The sequence below is a fragment of the Bos indicus genome, chromosome 14 (assembly GCF_029378745.1).
Source record: "Bos indicus isolate NIAB-ARS_2022 breed Sahiwal x Tharparkar chromosome 14, NIAB-ARS_B.indTharparkar_mat_pri_1.0, whole genome shotgun sequence".
In the NCBI taxonomy this organism is placed as follows: domain Eukaryota; kingdom Metazoa; phylum Chordata; class Mammalia; order Artiodactyla; family Bovidae; genus Bos; species Bos indicus.
The window spans coordinates 2,677,504-2,695,728 of NC_091773.1; the positions used below are offsets into that span (position 1 = coordinate 2,677,504).

At 66.1% G+C, this 18,225-nt stretch overlaps 1 protein-coding gene across 3 annotated transcripts; it reads right to left on the reverse strand.

Annotated features, from left to right (window-relative positions):
* Positions 1 to 276: 276 nt before the first annotated feature.
* On the reverse strand, positions 277 to 17,938 carry PTP4A3 (protein tyrosine phosphatase 4A3). Of its 3 annotated transcripts, none has more exons than XM_070802358.1 (6): positions 17,919 to 17,938; positions 7,377 to 8,316; positions 4,482 to 4,574; positions 3,200 to 3,330; positions 2,588 to 2,662; positions 277 to 912 (listed from the first exon to the last, which is right to left on the reverse strand). In XM_070802358.1, exons 2-6 carry the CDS (start codon positions 7,479 to 7,481, stop codon positions 795 to 797), a joined length of 522 nt encoding a protein of 173 aa, XP_070658459.1. In that variant the 5' UTR covers positions 7,482 to 8,316; positions 17,919 to 17,938; the 3' UTR covers positions 277 to 794. The 3 variants fall into 3 exon arrangements, with proteins under 3 accessions (XP_070658459.1, XP_070658458.1, XP_070658457.1); XM_070802357.1 differs by lacking the exon at positions 17,919 to 17,938 and adding an exon at positions 16,590 to 16,670; XM_070802356.1 differs by lacking the exon at positions 17,919 to 17,938 and adding an exon at positions 10,615 to 10,772.
* Positions 17,939 to 18,225: the final 287 nt, after the last annotated feature.

The window sequence follows — 18,225 nt, forward strand, 5'->3', positions numbered from 1 at the left end:
ATTACCAAGTGACCCATCCTGTCCCGCACGGGGGCAATGCCAGTGACCCGGCCCCCAACACAGCAACAGGGCAACTGGGCAGAGCCCACTCGGGCCTCAGCCCCTGATGTGTTTGATCTGGGACGGCCCCACCCTGAGGCAGGGAGTGCAGGGACCCAGCGTGGACGCCAGGGGGCGGCCAAGCACAGCCGGCAGGAGGGGACGCGCCCCGCAGCATCCCTGGGTCCCGCCAGCCCCCCAAGGCCGCCCACACCCCGTTCTCCAGGCACACACAGCCACAGGGTCTGGTTTTATTGCCTTCGAGTGTCCAGAACACCTGACTGCTGCCCCAGACCCAATAATTTAAGGTGCCAAGAACAGGTCAGGGTGAGGGGCCACAGACAAGGGGCTGGGCCCAGTGGTTAAAAAATACACCAGCCCCCAAACAAACCGGCCAGGAAGGAGAGCTTCCCGGAGGCGGTGTGGGCAGGGCATTAACAGGACAGCCAGGGACATAGGGAAGGGAGATTGGAGGGGGATTAAGCCTCAGAGGGACAGTGAGGGCTCAGGGCACAGAGAGACAGACACACGGGCAAAGACAAAAGGAAGGCTGGACCAGACAGCGGTGCACGCACATGCACACGTGTGCATGCACACACACACACACCTGCTGGGTGGACAGAGGGAGGGAGCAGAGACAGAAGACACCCGCGAGGGGTGTGGGTGCAGGTGTGCTGGGGGGCTGGGAGCAAGGGGCAGAGGGCGGCCCGTGGCGGGAGCCCTGCTGAGCCCGCGCCGGGTGCCCAGGGCCTGAGCTACATGATGCAGCACTTGGTCTTGTGCGCGTGGGGGTCCTTGAACCGCAGTCTCTGCTTCGGCCGGTATTTTTCCAGGTAGGTGAGCTGTTTGCTGTTGATGGCTCCGCGCCGCTTCCTGGGCAGACGGGACCGGGGTGGGGGTCAGGCAGGACCCAGGCTCGGCCGCCCACCCTGCCCCAGAGCTGCAGGCCCCAGAGGCGAGAGGGGCTGGAGTGGGTCCCCATGACCCACAGAGCCCTCCCACCTCTGGGCCTTTGCCCGGGCTGTTCCTTCCGCCAGAATCACTGTCACTGCAGCCACCGCCGCTGACCTTCAGGTCACCTGGCTATCGCTCCTCCAGGCTGACCGCCTCACCTCCCCAACCCCAAGGTCCCCACCCTCCAAGGCCCGCGTGTTTACCTGGGTACCACCACCCACCCCCCGAAAGCAGAGCCCGTGGGGATTGGAGCCTGGCATGCCGGCTGGCTGGGAGGGAGAGGAGAGGAGACAGGAGGTGGTCCTCAGGTGCCTGGGTGTGGGAGTACCTAGCACTGCCCACCAGGCACTTCCAGAGGTCCCCACCGCCCGAGACCTCAGACGTGGCTGTGGACTGGCACTGGTCAATGATGCGTGGGCCGGGGAGGAGCAAGCCTGTGCTGCTCTGAGTCACCAGGTTGGGCCCAGCCCCCAGTCACAGGCCTGGAACTAGGGAACCGCAGGCTCAGGTACGTGGGGCAGAGGTGACGGTGAAGACCTGGCCCTTACCCTGGGGCCGCCTCAGATCTGTGCCAAGGCACAGAGCTGCACACAGGCTCACGGAGAGAAACCGTGTGCCTGGTGTGTGTGCACATGTGCCAGGGTCCCGAGGAGGCCAGAGCTCCTGCGGGCACACGCAGGGCTGGCCGCCTGACTGGTAAACAAGCCTGCCTCTGGGAGAAAGAGATGGCTGTGCCCTGGGAACTGTCGTCGGGGGAGCAGCACAAGAAGACACCCAGGCACGGACGGTGCACGAGTCTCACACATACACACTCACAGTGGGTGGGCTGGGGGCGGGCTCAGGTCTTCTGTGCCCACCCCACTGTCCCTGCTGCCACCCCGGGACCCTGCTCCACCAGGGCTCCTTTCCTGGGGGCAGCAGCAGACAGGAGCCCCCTCCCCCCAAGGAGAGGAGGTTGGGAGACCTCCATGGGGGCTGAGAATGGGGCACAGAGGGCCCAGGGGCCAGGGCTTCAGAAGGGCAGTCCTGAAAGATCCTGGGGTGTCGGCTGTCCCGGGGGGGGGTTGGGGCAGCTGGGGCAGGTGGCACGGGGGGGCTCCTTTCACTGCTGGGCTGGGTTGGATGGCTTCTGGGGGTTCCTCCTCTCCCAAGAGCTGAGGGGAGTGACACCCCACGTCAGGAGTGCTGGAGGCTTAAAGAGGTGTCTGCCCCAGCTCCCTGTGTCAGAGATGGGTTTGGACCGGCCTGTTACTCAGCACCGCAGGGCCAGTGCGGACTGATGCACCCCAGGCTGAAGGAGCCATGGGCCCCAGAGAGGGGACCAGCCAGGCACTGCGTGTAGCCTCTCCTCACTCTCTGCTCCCAGTCTGGGGAGCAGACCACACACAGGGACCCGTCCTCAGTCGGGGCTAGGCAGCCTGAGGGGTACGCTGGTACCACAGGAGGCTGCCCTGAACTGGGGAAGGCCTCAGAGGACGGCACGGGGCCAGGGGTCAGGAGTGCCTCCTGGCGGGGCCCTGGGCCCCTGCGGGGTAGGGAGGGAAGGATAAGGAACCCCTGCACCCACCAGCGCCCTTCCCCACCAGCCACTCACTGTCGGATGAACTGGATGGCGTCCTCATACTTCATCCCGCTCTCGATGAGGGCCAGCGCCACGAGGACGGGAGCCCTGGGCGGACGGCAGGGCCAGGTCACCCAGGCCTGGGCACCCACGCCCTCCCCGACGCCTTCCCCCTCGGGGCCTGGGGCGGCCCAGGCTTCCCCAGTGGCGCTCCCGCCCCATGGAGGGCACAGGCTCCGCCTGGGCCTGCTGTGTGGCCCCAGGTGGGCAAGGCCACCTCTGTGCCTCAGGCTCCTCATGTATAAACGTGTAAGTGGGAGGGCTGAAGGAGGGAGAGCAAAGTGCGGGGCTCGGGTCTGCCCGTGGATGAGAGCTTGACTCTCGGTTACGAACCACATTCACAATTCCCATGACTAGCTGGCAGGTGTGGGGTCTTTGTGTCTGGGGAGGGGCAGGGCTGTCAGCTCCTTCCCGCACAAAGTCCCGGCCACAGCAGCGGGGAGCAGGGTCAGACTTTGGGAAGAACTTCCGCCCCCCAACCCCCAGAAGGAAGTCACATGATGTGGGCTCAGCACCCACGCCTGACGGCAAGCCAGGCCAAGAGGTCCCCAAGTTCAAGCCAGCTGCCCTGCCCCACTGGCTCACCGCCCCAGGCCAGCCACGCAGTGCACAGCCACGCAGCTGCCGGGGTCATCACAGAACTTGTTCTTCAGCAGGCTCAGCCAGTCCTCCACCACTTTGCCGGGCGGGGGTGCCCCATCATCAAACGGCCAGTCCTGCAGGAGGCAGCAGCCCATGAGGAACCCCAACTTGAAGGTGGGGTGAGAGCTGGGGCCCAGGCCAGCCTGCCCATGGGCGCTCTGACAAGCAAGGAGGATATCGGGAGCCCCCCGAGGGTGACGGTCGGGGCACAGGCCCCAGAGAGCGCCCCCCCCTGCAAGGCTCCTCCCATCGTCTCCTCCAGGAAGCCTTCCCAGAACACGCTGCTCTTTTTGGGGGGCAGCCCCGGGAGCCCTTCTCCCCTCTCGTCAGTCCACGCTGTGGTTCTGAACTCACCCAGCCTGAGCCATTCTGGGCCCACAGACCCAAGAGGCCTGGTCCATGAACGTGGCTGACACAGGCCTGTCTATGTCCCCAGCCCCCAGCACAGCGGCACAGAGCAGGCCAGCCCGAGGCTGGAGACAGCGCACTTCCCACGGAGCACATTCACGCGGGGCAGAGGGGCTGCCCCAGAATCAGCACTGCTTGGCACCAGGGGTGCATCCATGTGTCCACCGAGGCCAGGCACCCAGGCATCTGATCCTGTTCCCAGACTCCAGATTCAGCACCCCTGGAGGGGCCCTGGAGGACAAGGGTCTGCCTGGCAACTGTGTGTCTAACCCAAAGCCCTTCCTGCCGCAGGGGAGGCGTGGGAAAGCGCTGACCCCTGTGCTCCGGGCTACTTTACAGCGTTCACCTGGAGCCCTTCAGGCACCCCGCTCTAGACAGGAGGACCCTGGGTCATTCAGCGGGGAAGGGGCAGGCCTGTCCATCCCAAGGCTCCGGCGCCTCTCACCACCTTCGTCACCGTCACCTGGCTCGGGGGCCTCCCCACAGGGCAGGTACCACATGGCCCATCCCACGGGGCCTGCTGCCTGGACGCCGGTCCCCACTACCAGGGACCAAGGAAACCGCCCAAGGGTCCCTCCCCACAGCCTCGGGAGAGCCTCCCCAGGGACCCGCCAGGTGCACCCAGCCCACCCCCCGGGAGGCGCCCGCTGCCTGGCGACAAGGACCAGACGCCCAGCGCGGTGAGACAGCGCCGACGCTCTAGAGATGCAGCCTGCGCACAGACACTGCGGGGCAGCCGGGCGCACAGCAAGGCCACACACACCTGCCTCCCCGCCCGGGCCCAGCCACCCCCCACGCCGCCGCACGCAGCCCTCACCACAACCGTGATGCCGTCCTTCTCCAGCGGGGCCTTGTCGTAGGTCACCTCACACACGCGCACCACGGTGGTGGCCCCGTACTTCTTCAGGTCCTGGCAGGGAGGGAGGAGGGAGAGGCGGCTGGGTGGGGGACCCCACGGCCCTCAACGGGACACAAAGGTGGGGCCCAGCGTGAATCGCCAGCGGCTCAGGGACCTGCAGGGGTGGGACAGCTCTTCCTGATGCTTCTGGGGCGAGTGTCCCTGGGCTCACCCCGTGGCAGGCAGAGTGACCCACCCACCCGCATCACCACTGAAGCGACACAGCTGGGAGCCCAACTTCCAGCACGATCTCCCTCCTCTCGGATGCTTGGGACCCCAGAGCACGCCAGCAACTTCCAGACCAAGCTCCCGGGTCCCCAGGCAGGGCAAGGACACCAGAGCCCACACGTGAGCCCCCATGTGGTCCTGCTCTGAGCAGCCCTCCCAGCCCAGGCTGCAGGGACAGGTCCACCCAGGGGCAGAGCCAGACCCCGCACGGGGGCCTTCAAGGTCTCAGGGGAGGGGCACCTCGGGGCGGGGAGGGTGGGCATCTGCCCAGAGGGCGCCCAGGAGGGAGCCAAGCCCCATACACCAGTGGGGAAGCCCCAAGCTACCCGGGGAAAGGTCAAGGCAGTTCACAGCCAGCGCAGGGATATTTATACGCCGGGGTGGGGGCGTTCTGCTGCATGGGGTCCACGTGCACCCACCCCCACCTGCTCCCGGCAGCTATTTTAGGAGCAGTGAGGAATCAGTCGCTGGACCTTGCTCATCATGCGACAGGGACACTGGACACAGAGAGGAGAGCACAGAGCTATTCTGAGAATGCAGGGAGCAGGGGGCGGGGCAGGGGCAGGGGCAGGGGTGGGGCAGGGGCGGGGCATGGGCGAGGCAGGAGCAGTGCAGGGGGCGGAGCAGGGCTCTGAGCCAAAGGGGCACCAAAGATTCCTCTGGGCCTGCAGCCGAGGGTGCTGCCCCCCAGACCAGGCTGGGTCCAGACCTCATGACAGAATGAGTGCTGACACCTGTCCCACTCTGAGCCCTGACCCCGGTCACACACTGAGCCCTGACCCTAGTCCCACTCTGACCCTGAGCCTGGTCCCACTGTGAGCCCTGAGCCTGGTCCCACACTGAGCCCTGACCCTGGTCCCATTCTGAGCCCTGAGCCTGGTCTCACTCTGAGCCCTGACCCTGGTCCCACACTGGGCCCTAAGCCTGGTTCCACACTGACCCCTGACCCTGGTCACACTCTGGGCCCTGACCCTGTTCCCACACTGACCCCTGACCCTGGTCCCACACTGGGCCCTGACCCTGGTCCCACACTGACCCCTGACCCTGGTCCCACACTGACCCCTGACCCTGGTCCCACACTGACCCCTGACCCTGGTCCCACATTGACCCCTGACCCTGGTCCCACTCTGGGCCCTGACCCTGGTCCCACATTGACCCCTGACCCTGGTCACACTCTGGGCCCTGACCCTGGTCCCACACTGGGCCCTGACCCTGGTCCCACATTGACCCCTGACCCTGGTCACACTCTGGGCCCTGACCCTGGTCCCACACTGGGCCCTGACCCTGGTCCCACATTGACCCCTGACCCTGGTCCCACACTGGGCCCTGACCCTGGTCCCACATTGACCCCTGACCCTGGTCCCACACTGGGCCCTGACCCTGGTCCCACATTGACCCCTGACCCTGGTCCCACTCTGGGCCCTGACCCTGGCCCCACACTGGGCCCTGACCCTGGTCACACTCTGAGCCCTGACCCTGGTCACACTCTGGGCCCTGTCACACCCTGAGCCCTGACCCTGGTCACACTCTGAGCCCTGACCCTGGTCACACTCTGGGCCCTGTCACACCCTGAGCCCTGACACTGGTCCCACTCTGAACCCTGACCCTGGTCACACACTAAGCCCTGACCCTGGTCACACTCTGACTCCTGACACTGGTCACACTCTGAGCCCTGACCCCAATCATGGGCCATGAAGGGGGACAGCCCTCCTCCACAGGGTCCCCTGTGGACTCAATGTCTAGAGTCCAGGTCTCCCGGCGGCAGGGTGCTCACTGCCTCCCTCCATAGTCTAGCGTCTACACAGCTGCTGAAGTCCTCCTGTGTCCGGGCCCCTGTTCAACCATAAGGAGCACTCAGAGGGGCTTATATCTTGTTGCAGAGGGAATGGCTGGAGGTCTGAGATCACAAAAGGCGCAGCACACAGTCACAGGCTCTGTAAACAGCAAGGAGCACTGCAGAGGCCAGTCTCCTCCAGGAGCCCCGCGGAGAACGGCAGGCTCTGCAAACATTTGGTTCCGTCTGCCGGGGCCACGAGCAGCAGACAGTTCAACAGCTGGCTCTCGGGGTACAGTGGTCACTCTCTCCTATGACTGGCTTGGACTGCTGCCCAGCCCTTCCTCACACAGATACCTGTGCTGAGAGCTCCCAGCCGGGTTCCAACCCAAGGAGTCCCTGGAGCCCATGGGCTTCCCGCAGCCTGGGCTGGCTGTGGAGCTGGCCTTCATGCCCTGTCCCCGCTCTGCTTTCTCCAGGCTGTTTAAGCAGCCGGTCCTCTCCTGGGGGGACCACCACCCCCCTCTCCTCCTGCTCAGCCTCTGTACAGAGGCCAGATGGCCATCAAAGGGCTCGGGACCGCACCAGACACAGGGACGTCTTGAGGAAGCGAGACCTGTCTCACCTCCTACCTCCGCACCTGTCTCTGCTCATGCGGCACAGGTCCCACTGCCCACCCCACTGACCCCCACAGCCCTCAGACCCCAGCCCCACACACACCCTCGTGTGCCACTCCCAGGGGGCCTGTCATCCCAAGCTCTCCTCTCACTCGCAGGCCCCCAGCCTGGCCATGAGGCGTGCCGGATGCTCACCTCGATGAAGCTGCTGAGGGTGGCATTGGTGGGGTTGTGCGTGATGAGGAAGCGCATGTTCTTGTAGCTGACCTCCACAGGGGCCGGCCGGTTCATCCGCGCCATGGCTGCTGCCCGCAGATGGGGCTGGGGATGTGAACGCAATAAGGGCCCACCACCCCCCAGAACCCGAGGGGCACGAGATCCCTGTGCTTGTCCAAGAGAAAGAAAATGCTTAAAAAAAAAAAAAAAAAACCTGCCCCCCAGACCCCGCACAAATATTGTGCAAATACTTGGGTGGGGGGAGGATGCTGCCCGGATCACGGGTGGATGATTAAAAAAAGAAAACCCAACACTTTACAACACAGAAAGAACAAAAGAGCCCCCAGAAGTAAAACGGGCCGAGTCCAAGCTCCTGCCTCTCAGGGCTGGAGGATTACTAGGGCGCAAAAGCAGAAATAAAAACCACCAAAAACCTCAGCAAAAAAAACTTTAAAAAGCCCAAAGTGAATCCGGCTGCCGAAGCTGTGGCCAGCGTTGCGCCTGTCGCCGGGGACACCCCCCTCGGCATCGGTGGACGGCTAGAGGGCCACTCTGCTCCAAGGCCCCAGACGCCAAGGATTTAAAGGCAGAACGAACTTGAAACTGAACCAACGGGGCCGCCGTGGGGTGGGGATGGCAGGCAGCGGCCGCAGGCGGACAGTGGGCGGCAGTGATGCGGGGCCTCCGTCACGTTACCCCATTGGGGTACGGCAAGTCCTGGAACGGGGCGGGGGGCTCAGGCCGCAGAGCCAGCCCCGGGCCAGGTGGCGGGGGCCATGAGCGGGCGAGGGCAATGGTGAGGCCGGAGGCGCGGGGGCCTCAGCAGCGGGCGCGGTGCGGATGCTGGGCGCGGCAGTACTCAGGGCTGCCCCCCGAGGGCCTCTCCATAAATCCCAGGCTGGTCAGCGGCAGGCAGCGTCTGGGGAGCGGGGAGAAGGCAATGAAAAGGGGTCCCGGCCCGTGCCCCTCCCTCACCGGGCCTCGGTTTCCCCCTCAGGGAAACCACGAGTGTGCTGAACCCCGACACACAATTTCAAGGCATTTGTGATGACAGAGCCACCCCTCGAAGCCCGGGCCCCTCCACAACGCCCCGCCCCTGCCATCAGACGGTCAGCTCCCTCCTCCGTGGAATTCTGGCCTCTGCGGAGTCTCTGAGCCCAGATCACTCTGGAGCACCCCCCGTCCTCGGGGGAAGGGGCTCCGGCACAGAGGCCACGGTGACAGAGCACAGTGGGGGGTGGTGGCGGCGTGGCAGCACCCCCCACAGACACGAGCCACCTCACACGTCTCTCAAGGGCTCCCCCATGGAAACCGGAGGCTCTGGTCAGCCTCTGCCCCAGGCCACTGTCCACCACTCACCCACAGGGCTGACCACACGATGGAAGCAAACAAGCCACTGCCCCCCAGGAGCTCAAAGAAGCAGGGACAGCCCACAGGAGCCCGCAGGCCGGGGCCGGCCGCCAGGTGCTTGCCAAGGTGGTGACCACACAGGTGCCGGGACTGGGGTCTCACCATGACAGGGCCTCAAGGAGGCGCATGGCCGGGCCCCAGAGATGGCCGCCAAGCACCTCCAGGCCCCCTGTCTCTCCCCCTCAGCAGACCCCTCCAGCCACTGGGCTCAGCCCGGCCCCGTTGTCAGAATCCACACCTGCTTACCGGGCAGGTCCTTCATCCACCCAACCAACACCTCTTACCTCTGCCCCACCCAGCACCCCCTTCCCCAGCTGCCCACCAGGCCGGCTGGGCCCCTGGAGCCTCAGCCAGGGTGCAGACCTGGCCTGCAGCTGGGACCCAGACACAGTGGGGTGGGGGCAGCGGGCGGCTCCACAGATGCTCCAGGCTCACACTCTGCCCCGCCCGGTTCAGGAAGGTTACGTGGGGGTCCCCAGGGAGGAGGTCAAAGGCAGGAAGAAGGGACCGCGCACCATCCCAGAGCGCGCTTCCACTCCGAGTGTAGGCGAGGAAAGAGCCAGCCGCCAGGCGCCCTGAACAGCACGTGAGAACCTGCCCTCCTGGGGCTGCGGGAGGTCCCCGGGCATGCCTGTTTACAGAGGGAAGGGAGGGAAGGGGCCCTGGGAAGCCATAGGACGACAGGCCTCTCCCGAGGGCCCAACCCGCCACCTCCCAACCTTCTGGACACCTGGGGAGACCCTGTGGGCAAGGGCAGACGGCCTGGCTCTCCTGCCAGCGTCCCTGGAGAGCCACCCCACAGTCCTACCCATGTGAAACCTGTCACCTGCAGGCAGGGGCCCAGGGTCAGGCTGGCTGGGGGCAGGGGTCAGGGCCCTAGATGGAATGGGGTCAGGGTCTGGGCTGAGGCTGGACCAAGATCACGGCCCAGCTGGGCTGGGGTCTTGCCAGACACCCGACTTGTCTCCTCAACGTCTAGGGCCCCACCCCCAGGTGAGAGGGAAACAGTGAAAGCCCCCTTGCTGCCCCCAGGCTGTCCCACCAGGCTCAACCAGGCCTGCGGCCTCCCCCTGTGGCAGAGCCCCTCTTCCTAACCACACCACCCCCACTGTGAGGTCACCGAGCAGGCCCCCAGGCAGGGCTGAGCCAAGTCCACCAGCCGGTACCCCTCACACCCACCCTCACCTCCACCCCGGGACACAGGAGCCCTCCTGGAAGCACGAGGCCCCTCCCTCTGCCTTCCCACCACCAGCCCCACACGGCTGTCCTGGGGCCCCAGCTGCCCAGCACGAGGCTCTGAGCTCTCTGCTATGTCCCTGACAGTCCTCCCTTCCAGACCCATTAGGAGAGGGCCCCGCCTGGCCCCTGTTCACAGACAAGTAAACAGGCCAGGGCGGGCTGGGGGACCTTCCAGGGCCCTGAGCAGGCCAGGCCCGGGAAGAGCTCCCCATGGGAGTTCCCAGCCTCAAGTTCCAGTGGCACAGCTGACCGAGGAGCTGGAGTTTGACTCCAAAGGGCTTCCAGAGTGCCAGCCTCCGTGGACCCGGGACCCTGTCTGACATGGGGGAAGGCTGCAGGGCCAGGGTTCATTGGGGTCCCAGGAGAGCTAAGCGGGGGGGTGTGTGGGAGCACCGTGCGCAGGATCGGGCTGGGAGGGCGCGGGTGGGGCAGTGGGCGGCGACCCCCTGTCCCGCAGCACGCACCGTAGGGTGGGTGCGGGAGGGGCTCGTTCTGAGGGCACGGCTTCCTCCCCGGGGCGGGGCTGGGGTCCTCCCGGCACGCCCCCCGCCCTCGCGCCCCGGCTCACCGGCGGGCAAGCGTCCTGCCGCTGCCTCCATTCGCGTGGGGCCGGGCAGGGCCGGGGCGCGGCGGCCGAGACTCAGTGCGCGGGGCGCGCCGGCCTCCCCGCGGACGCCCGGCGGCCGGGCTGCGGGGGGGCTATTTATAGCGCCCGGGCATCACGTGGGCGTCGTGGCCGTGACCAGCGGGCGACCCTGCTGGTAGTGACTCCCACACCTGCCGCCTAAATATAACCACAGGCCAGCCCGCACGCCGGGGCAAACAAAGAGGGCCGGGCCGGGAGAGGAAGCGCCGGCGGAGGAAGGGGAAACGCAAGGGCGGGGGCGCTGCCCGCGCACCCCGCCTTCCTCCCGCCGTGCCCTGAACCCTCCAGCGGCTCCCCCAGCAGGGAGCCGGCGCTGCCCCAGGTCCGGAGGAGCTCAGCTGGAGCCGGGGCCCTGGCGGGGACCTCGGTGCAGGTCCGGATGGCGAGCTACGGAAAGGAGGGTGCCTCGTGGCCCGGGTGGGCTCCAGAAGCTGACGCCCACAGGATGAAGGATGGTGACCGACACCTGGTCTGGCCCTGCTCAGAGCCCTGCCCAGCTCTCCAGCCTCAAACCCCAGGACCTCTCTACTTCCTGAGCACCTACTGTGTGACCGACCCTGCTGTCCCTCACTGAACCCTCCACACACCCCTGGGGGTGCTGCCATCACTCCCTCCCCCCCAACCCCCCAGTATGCAGGTGGGGAAACTGAGGCAGGGGGACACTCGAGGAGGCAGTCATCACCTAGGGAGGGTCTCCACCTCCCGCTCATCCTCCAGTGCTCAGTGCACATGTCCCCTCCCCAGGAGGCACTCTGTGATGGGAAACCCTCCCCTGGGCCCAGGCCTGAACCCCCAGCAGGGTGCTGGCTTCACCTCCCGGAAGCACCAGCTCAGGAGTACACGCGCTCCCCAGACTGTGAGCCCCGAGAGCGCGCAGCCGGGCACCACAGGCAACCATGTACCTGCCCCGGCCAGCCCGGGGGCCCACAGAAGGGGGTGGAGCAGGGTGGGTAGAGCCCCCAGCACACAGGGTCCCCAGAGGCCCTGCCTCGCTGGGAACCCGGCTCTGAGCCCAGCTCCCAGCCAGCCAGCCTGGCCCCTGCAATCATCGGTCAGTGCCGCAGGGGCGGGGTGGGAGGAACTGGCCGGGGGCCCAGCCCAGAGCAGGGCCGGGTCCCAGGCTCTCCCCACACACATACCCAGAGTGTCAGCCAGGCCCGGGAACCCGCGCTCCCCCACCCCTGCCAGGCGAGCAGGCAGAGGCGAGGAGAGGACAGCCGTGTCCAGGGCAGAAAGGCCGACCAGAGCCCCGCCCCAGCCAAGCCAGGTCCCTGCCACCAGCTCAGGAGCCCCAGGGCAAGGGCTCCTCCACCCAGAACCAAGGTGGGCTTGGCCCAGGACACCCATCCAGTGCTCTTAGGGCCCAGCTTCCAGCAGCCTCTTCCTAAAGGCCAGCTCTGGGCACTCAGGGCCCCACCAGTCTCGCACCTGGATGACTTCCTGAGAGCTTGTCCCCTCAGACACCGTGCTGGATGCTGCATGCCATGAGCAAAGCCCATCAGCCACACTCTATTAATAAAATAGCAGCTCAGAGGGGTCGAGGGACTTCACCTGAGTCACACCGCCGACAAGCAGAAGAACCAAAGTTGGGCTGAGTTTTGCTGACCCCCGGAGACCCTGACTCTCTGGAGAGAGGACCCCTGGGCAAGCTGCTCTCATGCCACGCCACACTGCATCCCCATCCATACAAGCTGAGGGGTCCCATCAGCTTTGTGGACCTACACCCAGGACCCAGAGCCCACCAGACTGCTGAGCCCGCAAACCAGCACCCCTGTCCCCCCCTCACTGGGGGCACCCGCTCTGGCCAGGCCTGGGGGGCACCTGCTGGCCTGGCACCATCCCAAGCCCTTCGGAGAAATCTATTTTTATCAGGGCAGGAGCCGTTCCTGGAATCCTCCCAGACAATCCCAAGTCTACTTGCTGCCTGGGGGAGGGGAGGGGACCCAACAGGCCGAGCCCACGCCCACCCCCGGGGAATCTCCCCAGAGCCCCCCACTCCTGCGCCCACAGCACCGAGGGTCCAGCCCCCTCACTGACCAAGTTCGGCCACCTGCCCTCCCTGCAGCCACAAACCCTTCAGAGCAGTTTCCCCACCCCCCAGGGAACGTGTGTCCGGAAGGAGGGGCTCAACTCCACCCACCTCCTCCGCACAGGACCTGGCACCAGGAGGCCCCCCACTTGTTGTGGAAGGAACAAATGACCCAACGTCCTGGGCAGAGCTCCAGATCTGGGCACCATCCAGAAACCATCACGGGATCGCAGCCCCTGAAGTCCAGAGGAACCTCAGAGGTCACCCACGCCAGCTCATCACCAGCTTGCACACCTCTGGTGACGGGGGGCTCGCTGCTCTTTGGCGGCACCTTCCACGCTGGGCAGCTCCCCGAGTTATGCGTCCGCCCCCTCTAGGGCCTCCTGGATGGGGCCCAGCAGGAGGCACCCTGCAGAGCAGAATAAGCCAGCACAGCAGGCGCTGTGGAGGGCAGAATTGGAGGATCGGGTGGTCAGGGAAGGCTTCCTGGAAGAACTGGCCGGGGTGGGCGACAGGCAAGCTCACCATCAGGGCTCGACCAGCTGCCCCGACTCCGTGCGGCCTGGGGCTGTCACTTGCTCTCTCTGGAGCTTGAGACCTCCTCTGTAAGTGGTGACACTGCCAGGAGGGGAAGCCACTTTCCAGTGGTGCCAGCTCCAAGCCGGTCAAGAGGCGCCCAGGCTCTGACCTGGAAGCAGAGCTGTTAGGAGCAGGCTTGAGTTTCCACCCGGGGAAGGCACCTGTTCTCTGCCAGGATCTGGGGATGAGAAGAGGGCTGCAAACACAGTGCCCCCAGACGCTGCACAGGGCTGCCCTCACCACACCGGGTTTAACGGTGCCTCCGGGGCGTGGTGCAAGCTTGTCAACCCAAGTGGCCGGCACCCACATGCCATCAGCCTCCAGCATGGCCCAGGCAGGCCACAGCACCACTGTGGACTCAGGAGCAGGTGGGTGGGTGTGGGTGAGGCTGCTGGGCCCCAGCCTGGCCGTCACCAGTGGTGGGCACAGAGCAGGCAGCCAGGTGACTCAGACCAGGCACCTCGGGTCTTCTGAACCCCGTGGCCACCCCGAGTCCACCAGGCCCACCCAAAGCCTCCCTGGTCTCAATGGCACCACCGGGCAGGCACCCAGGTGAGGGGTTTGGCCTCCCCACAGCCAGGCTCCCGGGGCCCTGGCCCTCCCCACCTTGGCCTCAGCTGGCCTGGCCTCACCATGCGGGGCCTGGAGCCTCCCCTGAAGGGCCCAGCGCGAGAGGAGAGGGCAGGGGACGGACAGAGGGCCGACCTGCCCACGGGGTCTGGGGTTGAGCCTGACGCTGTCTGGGACCACCTGCCCCTGGGGGCCCCAGCTCCTCATCAGATAAAGGTATGACAAGCCCTGCCCGGCCGGGTCGAGGGCCCGTGGGCACTAATGGCTGGAAAACGGGGCCTCTGTGGCCAGCAGCCGGCAGCTCCGACGAGGGGACAGGGCAGCAGGGAAGCAGGACTGCCAGGAGCCCTGCAGGAGTCACCTCTGCCCACCACGGCACCGGCCTCCACTGGAGCCAGCCCCGTCTCCCGCGTGCTGGTCAGCTCTTCCTGCGGGGGCTCACGGCGGGGGCACGTGCAGGGTCAGTGGCGCGTGTAAGGGGCGGCTCCAGCTGCCCAGGCAGGCTGCCTGTGCCGCCACATGGTGACACGCTGGCCGCAGCTCATCCCGGTGGCCCGCACGCAGGGGACTGCAGCCCGGGGCTGCCTGCCTCTGCCTGAAGCCCTACTGTTCGCCTGCCACTGACCAGGACCCCCTCCCCCACCTGAGGCCTCAGCCCTGGCTCTGAGCCCAGTCTGGCCCCTGGGTCCTGCCTGCAGCCTCCCCTGCTCCCACCCTGGACCTCAGGACTCCTCCAAGAGGGACAGGGGAGCCAGCATCCGTTCATTCATTCATTCACCCAAGTCACAAACGTTCACTGAGCATCTCCCTCCACTGCCGGGTGCTAGGCTGAGCTTGGGGGACACAAGGAAGAAGTCACCAGTAGATGCAAAAAGCCAGCCCTGCCCTCTCCTGCCCCACCCCCGCCCCGATGGGGCGTCTGGCCACCCCTCTGCACCCCAACCCCCACCCTGAGAAACCACCTCCCAGACTGCCCAGCACAGGTGGGCTGGATAATACGGTGGCTGCCCAGAGGGGCTGGGAGTGCCCCCCTAACCCCGTGCAGCTGGCATTACTGAGCCTGGGGTCACCGCAAAGAGACCTCACTCCCCCAGTGCCTGTTTCCCAGGCTGTCACCTGCAGGGTTAGAATGTGGCATTTTCACAGTGCCACCTGTCACTGGGCTACCAGGTCCCACTTGGACCACACCGGCCAACGGCCCAGCCGCCCCTCCCCTGGCTTCCCCCAGGGGAGCACCACCCCCCTGCAACTGCCCCCTTGCCTCCGGGGGTGGACACTGGGGGGGGTCAAAAGTGAGCAAACCTCCACGACCCCAGGTGGGGTGGGGGTCGGTGGCAGGACATACAACCAGGTAATAGACTGAGTTAGAAAGAACACTGGTCGGGGGGTGAGGGGGTAGACACAAGGTCTCTCAGGACGTGGCCTTTGGGCAGAGACTCAGGACGCACATGCACTGCACAGATCCCCGAGAGGGGTCACATCAGACCCCCTTGAGCCCCGCGAGAACAGCATGCCCGGTCTAGCACTGCTTGCCAGTCCAGGACCTGCCCACCACCACCATCGCCATCGCCTTCACCCTACACACGCCCCACCTGAGGTGGAAGACTGAGTGCCCCGTTCCACATGGAGGCCAGACGGAGACGCAGAGCAGAGCTGTCTGAGACCCGGGTTCCTTCTCTTCGCCCCAGTGAGTCTTGGGAACCTCACAGCTGGGAGCCCGGGCCCGGGGGCGTGCTAACACAGACGAGGCCTTCAGTGCAGCCGCAACAGTGGCCCAGCAGCAAGCATCAGCATCAGCAGCTCCGCGTCCTCAACTCAGAGCCCAGCAGCTCTCAGGCTCAACACAGTTAGCACCAACCCCTCAGGGGGTTATTAAAACCCAAGGTAATAAGGGCTGACAGTCTAAGCTGCCACCCGTTAACAGTAATCATTAACGATGGTAGTTACCGCTTGTTGAGAACCTGCTTTCTGAGGAAGCCCTAAGATAGCTGGAGTCAAAGGCCAGGAGGTCCTCACTTCCGGGCTGGGGGTTCCTCCTCCCTGATCCATTTGGTACAAGGGGGCTGGATGAGGCCCAGCTGGTCACTGTGAGGCTGAGACCAAATCCGCATTAACGGCCACACCAACCACGGTGGGTGCACGCGGGTCAGGCTGTCGCCAGCCCCAGAGCACCCCCTAGGGCACCTGCTGACCGGGTGACCCCAGACAGCCCCCTTCACCCCGGCTGGCAAGGACTGCCACCTCCTTTCACTCGCCAGCATGGTGACACGTGACCAACCACGTGGCCACTGTGTCGTGACCCTCGTCTAACAAGAAAGGACATGGGTGCAGGGGGTCTTGGTCACTACCCAAGGGGCAGAAGAACCAGGCTGTACACCACCCCCCGGCAGCTGGCCCTGGGGCCTTGCTCTGCACCGTGACCCTGTCCCTCTGCCGACTGTGTGAGCAGCAGTCCCGCTCACCCTCACCCTGTACCACTGAGACAGGGGTGCCACGCCCCAGAGGCCCAGGGCGCACAGCAACATCACAGAGCCTGGAAGGACAAGGCCCCCTTGCCCCATTGGACGGAGGAAACCACTGAGGCTCCCCGCTGAGCCACAAGCATGAGCAGGAAGGCCTGGGGATCCCGGGGGCCCTGTGCTCTCTTGGGCTCTGCCCCCACAGTGCCCACATCCCAGTCTCCACCCACCTGAGCCTGCCGGGAGCCCCAGACACTCACTCGCTGTCCCGCACGTCCTGAGTCCTGGAGCCCTGCAGAGGCCGCGCCCCCAGCCCAGCTTTATCCCCGGCCTGGCCTCCCGCCCTCCCCACGTCAAAGGCCCTGGGACCGCCCGCCAGCCCAGGAGGCGGGGGCTCAGGCAGGGGCAGCCCGGGAAGGATCCGGGCTCCCAGGGCAGTCCCGGCGGCCAAGCAGGGAGGCGGGGTGGGCCAGGACACAAGTCAGAGTTCACGGCGGGCACCCCGGTCTCGGGAAGAGGGCAGGAGAGCCCCTCCCCTGTGGGCCAGGCTCTGGGGCCCACTGGGGCCAGGACAGTCCCCAGGGCCCTGTAACTGCCGGCAGGCAGAGCTGAAGGAGACAGGCGGGGCAGGTGGGCGGCAGCAGAGCCAGCGGGGAGGGGTCGGAGGCCCAGCCCGGGCCTGTGGCTGGCAGGGTGGGCGCTCCCAGACACAGCCTGGGGGCTTCCCAGGTCTCTGGCCTGGCTCCCCACTGCCTGCTGTGGGCTGGAAAGGGGCCCCCGGGGCCCTTTCCTTGCAGAGGGGAGCTCGCTGCAACTTCAGAGAAACAGCCCAGCCCTCTGCAGTCTGCCCCCCACCTAAGAAGTCCCCCAGGAACCCCCGAGCCTACTCAGGGAGCAGCCAGGTTTGCCCAGAGCCCCCTCTGAGCTCAGTGCAGTTCCTCCTGTTGTCCTGTTTCCTCCGCAAGGAAGTGGGGGAGAAAGCCCACAGGCAGGCTAGCCCACCCACCCAGGCCTGGGAGCCGAGCCCACAAAAGCACTAGGGAAGTGGGAACCCCCGCCGCGGGGGAAGGGCTGTTCCTGCTTCCCAGGGTCAGGGTCACTCGCCCCTCCCCCACCAGGATGTTGCCCCGGTCGTGGTGACATCAGGAGGGTGGAACCCACAGGGCCGGGGTGGGGTGTGCATTTCAGGCTCACCCAGCCCCTAGCCCTGTACTTCTTGGGGGCAGAGGGAGGCCATGCTCTGCTTGTGCCCCGCCCGGTGAGCAACGGGGCAGTTCCTACCCTCTGCCATGCATTCAGCCACCCATAACCTCCCCCTCCCCGCCCCATCGCTAGGTCCCCGCTGGTCTCCACCAGCCACCACCCCAGACGGAGGCCCTTCCCCAAGGGCCTGTCACCCAGGTTCAGCCCATCGTGACTACCCAGTGCCTCAGCCAACCCCCAAAGCCCTCTTCAGCAACCCCCCAGCCCTCTGGCCTGACGCTGCCTGGGTCCCCCACACAGACATGGGGTGTCCACTGTTCTGGGCCCAGGCCTCCCACCCCCCCGGGGACCCTGGCATCTGTATTCACACAGGCAGCTGGGCTGACCTGGGCGGCTGGGAGCGGTGTTCTGTAGGTCCTGCCAGGCCCCCAGACTCTCTGCTTGGAGAGCCCCCAGCCCCGGGGGGAGGGGGTGTCTGGTTGTCTGGGATGCAGAGCCCATCATGCTGGGATTCTAGACAGGAGGAAAAGAACTTCAAGCCTGCCCCACGCTCGGAGTTAGACCTGCACCCACAGCCCTGGCACGCTCCCCCTGGGCCCCATGGGGCTGGCACCGACTCCTGGCACCATGCCACCCCGTTTCCAAGGCCCCTAAAGGCCGATGCCCAGAATGGGCCTGGCCTCCGGGAAGGGC